General features: G+C 44.1%; 1 protein-coding gene across 3 annotated transcripts in view; it reads right to left on the reverse strand.

Moving 5' to 3' along the window:
- Positions 1–5,531: 5,531 nt before the first annotated feature.
- Positions 5,532–12,400, reverse strand: part of LOC106821661 (integrin beta pat-3-like) — a 21,415-nt gene continuing 14,546 nt past the window's right edge. For 2 of the 3 annotated variants that reach the window (XR_001395760.1, XR_001395761.1), the window contains exons 2-4: positions 7,635–7,752; positions 7,004–7,187; positions 5,532–6,347 (exon numbers count right to left, since the gene is read on the reverse strand). Coding sequence is in view for 1 of the 3 variants with exons in the window: in XM_014826552.1 (XP_014682038.1) it covers positions 6,273–6,347; positions 7,004–7,187; positions 7,635–7,752; positions 8,416–8,464 (426 nt within the window). In the remaining 2 variants the exon portion in view is untranslated. Of the gene's footprint in view, positions 6,348–7,003; positions 7,188–7,634; positions 7,753–8,415; positions 8,627–12,400 lie in introns of those variants that run through there. The other variant, XM_014826552.1, reaches the window with a different exon arrangement.

The following is a 12,400-nucleotide window of genomic DNA, read 5'->3' on the forward strand; positions in this document are numbered from 1 at the left end:
GGAGGATCACACACACACACACCACATCACACACACAACACAACACACACACCCACGGCACAAACACACATACGCACATACGCACATCCGCACATACCACACGCGGCCCCGCCCGGGCGGACGGGGGCCGGCGGGCGCCGATCGCGGCGGGGCGGCCGGGGGCAGGATACGCACATACGCACATGACGCACAACAACTACGCATTCCACGCGCATCACCACGCAGGGGCGAGGTAATGCGGCACGCACTGCACGCACCACGGCCCACCACGCGACGGACGGCCGATAGCCACACGCAATTAAGAAGCATGTAACAAAAATATCAGCAATCGTTCATCGTAAGATAGCGCGCAAATATAAATTTATGCAGCGCATTATGAAATCAGGCACCAAATTAATAGATAATACTTCACTGGAGGACGTGCCTTCTAAATAGTCCTTACTAGCCTGCGGCGTTGTTGGGTCCCGCTCGTCTTTTGAGCCTTGGCTATTTTCTGTTCTCTACACATCTTCGTCCGTTGCGCAACCGTTTTAACCATGGGCACTGTGATTATTTCTTCATTCCTAAATGTATCCATCTGAGGTTACAATAGTATCTTATGATGTTTTGAAGTTTAATTGCTTTAGTTTAAACTAGTAGAGCTTGCACAGCGTCTTGGACTCTAGTCTTACCTAGTTTGATATGTGGCTGGTTGGATTTTGTTGATGGGCAGTCAATATTGTTCGTTTTCAATCCGATAATATAGGTTCCAAAAGTCTTCGGTTTTTCTTTCCAGTGATTATCTATGCTCTTCTATCTATGGCCTCTATCAGATAAAGAATCCTATTCTGTCTTCTTCTGCTGTCTTATTTACGTGTTCTATGGCACCCTTAACAAATCATAGCTTGCTGTGAAAAATGGCGTCAGCCGAATCTATCTGGACATTGATGTTTTACTGTAAAACATATTTTGATCTGCATCATAATTTTGGCGACAAATAGTGAATTATCAGTAGCACAACCAGCACTAGAAAATAAACGTTGGAGAAGCACGTTGTTCAAATTTGCACGCTTCGTGATGATAAGGTCAAACTGATGTCATAACTGCCTAACAGGGGCTGTGCTCATAATTTTAGATTTGGGCGACTTGGATATCTTCGAAGACATTGGCGATGCTTTCACTGACGTTATTGGTGGCGTTGGTGACACCCTGGGTGACCTTGGAGACAACATTGGCGATGTATTTGGTGATATTGGAGACAGCATTGGCGATACTTTCACTGATGCTATTGGTGACATTGGCGACGTCTTTGGTGACATTGGAGACAACATTGGCGATGTATTTGGTGGCATTGGAGACAGTGTTGGCGATGTCGTCGATGATTTAGGCGATACTTTCGGGGATGTCTTTTCAGGTACAAACACACGCCCAGGAGCACTCACGCGAGCGCATACACGCGCTTACACGCTCACTCTCACACGCGCGCACGCACACGCGCACCCACGTATACACACATACACATGCACACAAGCGCGCGTGATTGTCATCGTTTGATAATCTATTCTGCAGAGGGAAAATATGAAACAAATAATATAGTTTTAATCGTTATCAGCGTAATTGCGTATTTTGTTAACAGAGCTCATTTTGAGCGCTGTACTGGTAAGGAAGAGCTTCACACCAATAATAACGATGGTACGCCTATTATAGTTAAATACCATAACAACGGTGTTTTGGTGACGTAAAATGACAAACGTGTGCTAAGACAGCATAACTAAACCTAGTACACGGGTGTTACATACGTACGGCACTATAATCCGTTTTTTTCAATTTCTGTCCACATCAATGAATTCTGTTTATTTCGGTTAGATTTGGGCGACCTAGATATATTTTCGGACATTGGCGATTCGTTCACTGGTGCTATTGGCGGCATTGGAGACGCCTTCGGTGACATTGGAGACAACCTCGGCGACGTCCTTGACTTTAATATTGGGGATACGCTTGGAGACATTGGCGGTGGCATCGCTGACTTCGGCGAAGACATAGGACGCGGGCTTGGAGATGTGGCCAGTAACGTCGGGGATTTCTTTGGAGGTATAATCTTGCATGCTGATGTTACAAACTACTATCACGTTTCTGCGGAGCAAATATGCACAAGAGCGGCTTACAAGATATGATGAAAAATTCCACTAACAACGTCATACGATCAAGCAAATCAAGCAAAAACCGAGAAGCCTTTAGCAGACACGACGTGCATTCATTATACTGCTAACTACTAAACGAAGCGCATGTAATTAAAGCTGGGTTACACCTTCTATAGGAAGTATATGGAATGATAGAAAAAAGTTCAATAACTCCTGAATATTTCAACTAAGTGTCTATAGTGTAAATTTTTCACGCCTCTGCTCACTGCAATCCTCATCACTGCCGTACGCACATATACGGCAGCATAATCTATTTGCCATTCATATTGTGTTCACTGTTGACAGGACTCTTTGGGAAACGTCGTCGTCGCAGACAAGCAACTGCACAGAACCTTCCAAGTCCAACCTGCGATAGTGTAGCCGACAATGAAGAAAGAAAGACATCTTGCCTATATTACGCCAATGAATGCCCATGTGTTTCTCCATACACGCAGATTGATATTGAATCAGGTAATTTTTCCTGTGTTTAGGTAAACGAATCTTCGTATATTCGTAGGCTACGCGTGGCAAATGATGTGCGTCCGACCATTCTTTGCCATTTTTCGCTGTCTTGCAATCGTTTTGCTTGGAAGTATAGAACGGCAAAATTGGTAGTGGTTTCACTGCAATCAAGTTATTTATTTTCTGTTAATATATATAAGAAGTAATAGATCAGTAAATTATTAGATGTAGTCTTCTATATGTACATATATATGTGTATTTATATATCGTTGTTATGTTTGATTAACAGTTTGTTCAGCATACAGTAGCGCGAAGGCCGCTTACACAGATCTGTATGAAAATAACAAGTGGATACTGAGCATACCAACAGGACAACTGTCCATGGTTTTCTCATCGGTAAGAATTATAGATACTTGCTATACTTGCACGTACATACATGTAGGCTTGCATGCACATACACAACCCACGCACGAACGCACACACACACACCCACACACACAACACACACCACACACACACCACACACACACACACACACACACTAACACACACACACACACACACACACACACACACACACACACACACACACATCTAATATATATATATAATCATAATATATAATATATAACAAAACACACGCACGCGCACGTTATATATATATATTATATATTATCATATATATAAGACCGCTATATATACACACGCACACACACGTCACGGCGACGCACGCGCAGCGCGCACGCACACGCCACAGCCACATACACACAACACACGCACCACACACACACACACACAACACAACACCACATCGCACGCGCGCGCGAGGTGCACACGACACACACACGGCGCGAACGTTATTTCATAGCATTAACGTATATATCAAATAGGCCTTTTTTGAAATTTCGTATCCTGTTATTGAGTCAATTCATTGTGAGAGATTGCATGGCTAGAGAATAATGGCCCATTACATGTAACATAGCTAAGAGTGTCTTTCAGGGTTACCTATAGAATGCTCAGTTTATAGTTATAGGCTATCTTGGACTTTTTCGCTTCTCAGTAATATATTTCCATTTTTGCTCAATTTTTACATTAAGAATGTTAAAGCTAGCCGAATACCATCAGACCTAAGAAATGAAGATATAATTCCAACCCAAAACAATCATCGTACCGAATGGGTGTTTTCTCGCTAACGTTAATTTGAGAATGGAATCACACATAATGCTAGACAGAAAATCACGAGACGTTTATAAAAATGATTGTTTTTACACTAAATGTAAGAAATGCGGCTGTTGTACGCCTGCCATACTACCGTGCCAAACATCCGTGCACCAGCTCACGAAATTGCGCCTGCCGCATTCAGACTCATTTACGGTTTCTCTTTGTTTCTGAACAGGCTAGCAGTTGCATGTTGCCAAGAAAGTACGTGATAACGTCTACATGACTACGTTTAAACGTCGCCGTCACTACCGGTCACTCAAGTATCACCTTCGAATGGAGCTTGGTCTCACGAGGGAAACACTTGCAAGCGACCCTGCCCGCGATTATTATGAGAGCCATCGACACACTTCGTACCTAGACGCCGCGGACACTCCGTACGGTAGTACACGCGCGCGCTTCGTACGCAGTGCGATGCACGCACTTCCGTACGTAGTACACGCGCGCCTTCTGTACGCAGTGCATGCACGCACTCCGTACGTAGATGTCAACACGCGCGCTTCTGTACGCAGTGCATGCACGCACTCCCCCCCGTATCGTAGTACACCGCTCGTCTACCTGTACGCAGTGTGCATGCACGCACTCCGTATGGGTAGTACACGCGCGCTCTGCTACGCGCCCAGTGCATGCACGCACTCCGCTACGTAGTACACGCGCGCACTCTGTAACGTAGTACACTGCGCGCGCCCTCTGTACGCAGTGGCATGCACGCACTTCGTAACGCAGTACACGCGACGCACTCCTGTACGTAGTACACGCGCCGCGCCACATCTGTACGCAGTGCGATGCACGCACTCCGTACGCTAGCTACACGCGCGCCCTTTGTACGTAGTACACGCTGCGCACGTCTGTACGCAGTGCATGCACGCACTTCCGTACGTAGTACACGCGCGCCCTCTGTACGCAGTGCATGCACGCACTTCGTACGCAGTACACGCGCGCCCTCTGTACGCAGTGCATGCACGCACTTCGTACGCAGTACACGCGCGCCCTCTGTACGTAGTGCATGCACGCACTTCGTACGTAGTACACGCGCACATTTCGTACACGATTGACGTATAATTTTGTAAATTAACCGCGCGTAGTTGGTATAAATGGTACACACATTTTCAGAAGTAGGCCCTACACGTTCACATTTCTTCATTAGTGCACATTCATATTTCTTAGATAGTACACATAAACATTTCTTAGAGAGTAAACGTTTATTATTACTTAGATAGTACCTGTTATATTTGTTACCGGTGCTTGCCTAAGGGCGTTCGCAATTATACGTGCCAAACTGTTTTTATAAATGGGTGACAGTTGAGGAATTGGGTGTACCCGAACCTATACAGTAACTCTGCACTAAAAGTCCAAGATGCGCAGTTTTAATTTTGTTTGGAAGCAGATAATTGTGAGTATTTTGGTACTGAAGTTCTTGATATGAAATAAAAAAAATTATCACGAAAATGCAAATTGTTATATTTTTCTGTTTGACAACGTATAAACAAAGGGGTACATGTTGAAAATGCAATAACTTCTCCATCACTCGTTCAATTGCAATTGTTTTCCACAGTAAACCTAGTTTCCTAAGCGTGTATTATCCTAAACGAATTGCACTCGCGGCAGCAATCTAAAATTCTCGTCACTAGATATGAATTAAGCCATAGCTTTTCAAACTTCTACACATATATTATAAATTAAAAAATTTAGTATGTTCTATAACATAAATTTTTTATTCAAAAATTCAAATGTATCTGATACGAAAACGTGGACTCTGTAATTACCTAGACAGTGAAGCAGTGAACAAGTTTGTAAGCATCGGTCAGCCTAGTCTTCATTTGACGTTAGATTCACCTTACACCTCGTTTGTTTTGAAAAATGATTACCGTGTGGTAGCAAGCTGCCAGTGATATGACGTGTCGTCTTTCGGTTTGGAACAGGCGGATGTCAGACCATAAACTATTTAACATGCGGGTTGTCGAGAAATAACAAAAAATACAAATAAAAGATTTTTCTAATCGGAAATTGGAATATTCGAAATCGAATGAGACAAGTTACTTACTAAACATATAAACGTCTAAACCTGCGCGCATGTGCGCGTCGTGCGGGTGTACGTGCTTGCGTGTGCCCGCGTGTTTCATTATTGTGAAATGCCTGCCCTAATTTTGTACAAGAAACGGACACTAGCATCATAGTGATAACAGCACTATTATATCAATAATAATTATGATTTATTTACTCGTTTAATAACAGATTTATGAAGTTATGTATGTCGCCATATATAAGGAAATCGTGGTATGTTTACCCATAACTGGCAATATACATGCATTTACCGAACATTATTTTGTATTTTCGGTTGAAGTAAACCCGATAATAACATTCGACTATTAAACTAGTGTGACAAAATTCTATTGCATCTCTCAACCAAGTTGGCGAGACTGTTTTTACATTTCACTGGATGTTCGAGCTCCCAAACGCTGGGTTTTGCACCGTCGTCGTAGCTGCGTGATAGAGAGGATTCTCCTCCTGAAATGTTTTTGCAAATACTGAGATTCTCTAACCAGATACAAAGGCTCTTCCGAAATCTAAAGAGCAATTCTGGCTGCTAAGATTGTGTATTACTTTAATGTTTGGAGGTCGAAATTTTAATTATGTAGCGTCGAAATTTTTTGTGACAATTTCACAGAATTCCTGCAGTACTATCGTAGTACCGTCTATTTATGATGACTAAGAATGTGTTATTGGAATTGCCGTATTTAACAGATACATTTCACAAATTAGATTGCATCTTTGTTTAGCATTCATGATAATAAATCGTAGATGTGGGATTATACGCCGCATAAAATTTCCGGTAGGTGAAGCCATCTACTCACAAATAACATAAACATAATATATCATTAGCTAATAACTAGGAAAAACATCAATTATTTGTGGATGTCAGACTAGACTCGAAGGTAAATAAATGGCATATCGGACATTATATATCAATCGAGAATCAATAAATAAAGCGTTTTGAACATAATTAAAATTACATGCTCAAGAATCACAACCAAATTGTCTTTGCCCAAAGTGCGACGCAAAACCCATCGGCAAATCTTCCTTCCAGTTACATAAAAAAACAGAGACATGCTCTATGCTTCATACGTAAACAACACGAAACGAGTGAGTATGACCGTACGCACCCTTCTCAATTTGGCTAGCTGCCTCTCGTTCTCAAACTTGGCGTACTCTCGTCTGTCGTGTACCGTTGTCAGTAGCTTCCATATAAGCAGCAGCAGAAGGCCAGCGAGTATGATTCCACCTATGACGCCACCAGTCACGGCGGCCAGGTTCACCGGCTGCGGACATACCTGCGTCGTCTGCGCCCTGTATTGATTAACAAAACAATACGTCTCCACCTACATGAGATATAATCTCACGCGTTTATTACCAAATTTATCCACCTATATCGGATAATCCCACAGGCAGTACACCAACGAATATCAGAAATATCCACATAGAAGAGATAATCCCGCACTCTGAACATCTCTCTATATAAGATAATGCCACTTGCAAATCATCCTCCTTGCAAAAGTGTATAAGATAACTCCGTACACGTATAGTTATGAGATAATCCTATACATAATATACCAAGAGCTCTACATATACAAGAGAGGGTCGTCCTAGACTGATGGTAATCAACGCTTCAATGTAGGGTAATCATAATATATAACGAGTATACCGTATACGGTATATACGTAATACCAGTGTGAATAATGACACCGGTACTGTACGGTTATATTTGTCAGCGATCATCATCGTCAGGTCACGAACCTAAGGATGATATTGGACACGTCGTCGAATTCGTACGTGAACCGGAACGAGCAGCCGTCATCATTCGACGTATCCGGATACTGGCACAGTTTGCGATTCACTTGCGGAGACAGGTCCTCTGCAATAACAGAGCACTGATGTCACTCAGCTAGGCTGCCATCGCGCATTTATACGACCAACATGCTTGAACCGTTCAGATTTCGTTTCCCGCGAGTCGCTGTGGGACTCGTGAGAATTGCGGGTGTATCGGCGAATTATATCTGCAGCATGTATCGTATTGTAGGTACTCGTGAAGTAGTACGAAATACGTGATACGCTCATCTTATTTACAGGAAGGTCTAGTTACATCTACTTGAATAAAACGCGATTGCGCGATTTCTGTTATTTATGAAATCATTGTAGGAATTAGTAGGTATTTACAAAATTTCTCGTACGTAGACGATGGCGCGAGAGAGAGAGAGAGAACAAACGAGAGAAAAAAAATGCGATTGACAGAAAGAAGGATACACAAACGCGCGCGCACACGCACACACTACACGTACACCCACACACGCACACACGCAAACTCATAGACGGAGAGAGAGAGAGCGTAAGAGAGAGAAAGAGAGAGCGAGAGAGAGAGAGAGAGCAAGCGCAAGAGAGAGGAAGAGGGAAAAAGAGAGCGAGACAGGACAAGCGGGGATAGCGCGCCATCAGTCATCAGTGCATCTGGTATGCTCTTGACACAGTGCATTTAGTTCTTCGCTTGCGCTTTGGTGTTTTGTTGCGTTGACCAACTGACTGATTGGAAAATTTTCGGGCGGCAGATCCGAGAGAAATGGTTTCCTCATGTTGAAAACCTTGTACACTTATCGGCAATATGCCACCAAATTTCTGTATTGTGTCTCCAGAATACGTGCCAGCTAGTACACTGTACTTCGACCTGAGTGGGAAGGAAAATCTCTTTTTTCCATGTGTTTTTATGATGATGGCGAGAAGGCATCTGGTCTGAAATTGGTGTCTGTAGTAGTACGACCCATGCGTATAGAAAGTCCTCGGTCCAAAACTGATGCTTTCACAGCTAATTTGATCGCGTCCTGTAATTTGCATACGTAATGTGACAATAATAGCTTCTGCATAGCTACACTGTTCAACCTGTCCAAAAATATGTCCGTAAGACGTTTTTGAATTAATTCCTTATTCATTTGGTGTGGGGGAACCGTCTGCATAAGTTCGTATTTCCTCATGTTGATTTTGTTAAGGCTGCTGGCCATTCCATACAGGTTGGTCCTAATTTATGTTCTTGAACTCCTTCCCCAAAATTTTTTGGCAGTTCTCAACGCTTTCTGCACGACTCATGGAACTAAAGTTCCTCGGCTAATCATGAGACGTTATTATCGGTGTAGTGCCATCTGCACTCAGCATGTCAACTATAACTATCTATACACGAGATACAAGTCCTAAACTATCAGCTCTTTTCATGCATATAATATGTAGACTAAATTATATGGATCGTTTACATTACAACGTATATACTGCTTTATAATATTGAACACATAGTACGTTATATAGACGAGAATATGTGACCGTGGTTAAACATTCATATAATTTCGATTGAAACTCGTTCTTGTCTCTACGCGTGTGCCGAGCGCACCTATTCGCGTGAGTTTACGTCCATGAATACTCAATCAACAATAACACGTGCAGTTCTGTAGGCTTGTGAAACAATCGTATGTCGGAATTGAATTGTTCGAAAATTTGGTTCGCATTATTAGCCTGGAAATATCATCATATGCACTTTGGGTATAACATGAATACAATAGGCAATGAGGTTGACTGTGTGTGAGGATGGATGGGTAGATAGAGGAATTTAGGATAAAGTTTTCCGTGTATTTTGGGTGGCCATTTCGACTCACACAGTCCCGCAATTAAAACACATCATCCCGCGTCGCTGCCCGCTGTGGTACACGACGGCGCGAGATCGGCAGCTGGAAACCTGCCCTACCAGGTTGTGAGGCTGGGGTTGGCCGGTAACCGATACGTCCCTCACTCGTCGTGGGGATTACCCAGCGATTAGGGGATGCGTACTTCGATCGTCCACGGCAGCTACTGGTCATTGCGCGGCCCAAGCGAATTATTTCCGCGGCGCCTTTCACTTGCATTTCACTGTTGCACGGCTCTACTTGCTTCGTTCAAACACAGTCTCCCGGAAACAACTTTCCTCTTGACAGCCTTGAGTCTTCCTTCGAATTTGACTGCCGTCCGTGCTGGCAGCCTGCACGCCAGGATATACAGATTAATGCTTTGTGCAGATATCTGCTGATGCACATTAGCTGTATGGGACCTGAGTCACTATTGCGTGCGGTTTTGTAGAGTTCTTCCTCGATAACTTGTTTTATCAATTCGTGTTGAGCCGAGATCACGAAATTTAGGTCCTCCATCACTGCGTCGTCAAGACTTCAAATGCCCAGATCCCTTGTCTTCAACAGTCGTGTGTTGTTCCAGAACCTTTGCAACATGTTCATCTACTTGAGTAGAACCACTGACTACATACCGGCCAATCGTACGAAATAAGCCTTTTTTTATCTGATGGCCCCACAGGCCAATTCTACACGCCCACAGTACGCTGCAGTTATTTCTGCATCCTGTTGTTTTGTTGCTTTGTGTGGATTTTCCAGCTGGCATCTGGGATGTTGGGAAACATACCCATCACCAAATAGGCCCCCACTGTGCAGTAGTGGACCCTCACTACACAGTGTATCCCGAACAAGGTGGTAACTAGACAAGGATACTTGCAAACTTTCAAAACTTTGGCAACATGTAGAGGAATTAGGATAAAGTTTCCGTGTATTTTGGGGCCATTCGACTCACACAGTCCCGGCAATTAAAAACACATTCATCCCGCCGCTTCGCTGCCCCGCGTGCGTACACGACGGCGCAGATCGGCCCAGCTGGAAACCTGCCCTACCCAGGTTGCTGAGGCTGGGGTTTGGGCCGGTTAACACGCATACGTCCCTCACTCGTCGTGCGGGCATTACCCAGCCGATTAGGGATGCCGTACTTCGCATCGTGCCACGGCAGCTACTGTCATTGCGCGGCCCAAGCGACATTATTTCCGCGGCGCCTTTCACTGCATTTCACTGTTCACGGCCTTCTAACTTGCTTCGTTCAAACACAGTCTCCCGGAAACAACTTTCCTCTTGACTAGCTTGAGTTCTTCTTCGAATTGTGACTCGCCGTAGTGCTGGACCTGCACGCCAGGATATACATTGATGCTTTTGTGCAGATATCTGCTGATGCACATTAGCTGTATGGGACCTGATCAGCTAATTGCGTGCGGTTTTGTAGAGTCTTGTCCTCGAATAGATTTTTTATCAATTTCGTGGTTAGCCGAGATCACGAAATTCTAGGTCTCATCACTGCGGTCGTCAAGACTTCTAATGCCCAGTATCCTTGTTTTCTTCAACTATCGTGTGTTGTTGCCCAGAACCTTGCAACATGTTCATCTAACTGAGTAGAACACTGACCATACGGCCCAATCTTACGAAAGCTTTTTTTACTGATGGGCCCCACAGTGCACATCGACATGGGCGCCCTCCACATGTACGTGGCAGTTACTTTTTGCATCTTGTATTGTTAGTTGTATGCTTTTGTGTTATTCTCAGTGCATCTGGGATGTGGAAACATACCCATCACCAAATATCCCGCAACGTGTGACTAAGTGACCTCATTTACAACAGTGTTTCCACTGACAGGGGTAACTTTAGACAAAGGTACTTGCAAACCTTTGCAGGAAGTCTCGGCCATGGTTGTCCATCCCAGAACACTGTATCATTAGTGAACAAGCAGTTTACTGAATATCCTTTCAAACACTGACTGCGACGAACCGTCCGACGAGCGAAATGAAATGGTCACATCAGTCATCCGTTCATCTGCTACTGTTCTTGACAGGCAGACGGCATTAGTTCTTTGCTTGCGCTTTGGTGTGTTTTGTTGGAGTGACCAACTGACTGATTGGAAACTTCGAAGCTGCAGCATCTGAAAGAAATCGTTTTTCATGGTAAGAAACCTTGTACAGCTTATCCGCAGTATTCCACCAACATTTCTGTATTGTTCTGCCAGAAATCTATGGCCACGGCTAGTACAGCTGTACTTGTGACTGAGTGGATGGGTAAGTAATCTTTTTTTCAATGTGTTCTATTGCTATCTATTTATCTGCTCTAGGATGCTAGGCTACTTCTCAGGATCTTCACTTACCCCACTTACCACTCGCCTCCTCACATACCAGACAGGACCATCCCCCCCCCCAGTGCTGGAGGATCACCGCTGCTTTGTCCTCCGGGAGCCTTCATGTGCGGGCTAATTGAGCCCGCATGTCCGCCAACCCATTCTTCAATATCTAGAATACCTGATTTTCCGGACGGTCCCGGAACCATTCTACTCGTCAAAAGCTGTTTTCCATGTAAGTATTTCCGGTGTTCTGAGTCTACTTCGAAGTGCGAAGAACATCTGTCTATGTCATCCTCCACTGCAATCTCTTCCTGCATCCGTAAAGTTTCAAAAGCACGCCGACAAGGTTGTGCGTCAAAGCAGGCCTGTTAGAAGGACGTTGTTCAGCAGACATTCATCCCGCTTAGCCGAGGAGTCAAATACGTATCTGGAACTTTTCCGTGCTTTCTTTTGGCGTGGTACGTAGCACAACAAATATTGGCAAGTAACCAGCACTCGTCTTTTTTCCCCCATGGGTGGGCTAATTCACCGTTCTGTTAGAGGTAGACACCTAATTC

Source organism: Priapulus caudatus, unplaced genomic scaffold (assembly GCF_000485595.1).
Source record: "Priapulus caudatus unplaced genomic scaffold, Priapulus_caudatus-5.0.1 Scaffold81, whole genome shotgun sequence".
In the NCBI taxonomy this organism is placed as follows: Eukaryota; Metazoa; Priapulida; class Priapulimorpha; order Priapulimorphida; family Priapulidae; genus Priapulus; species Priapulus caudatus.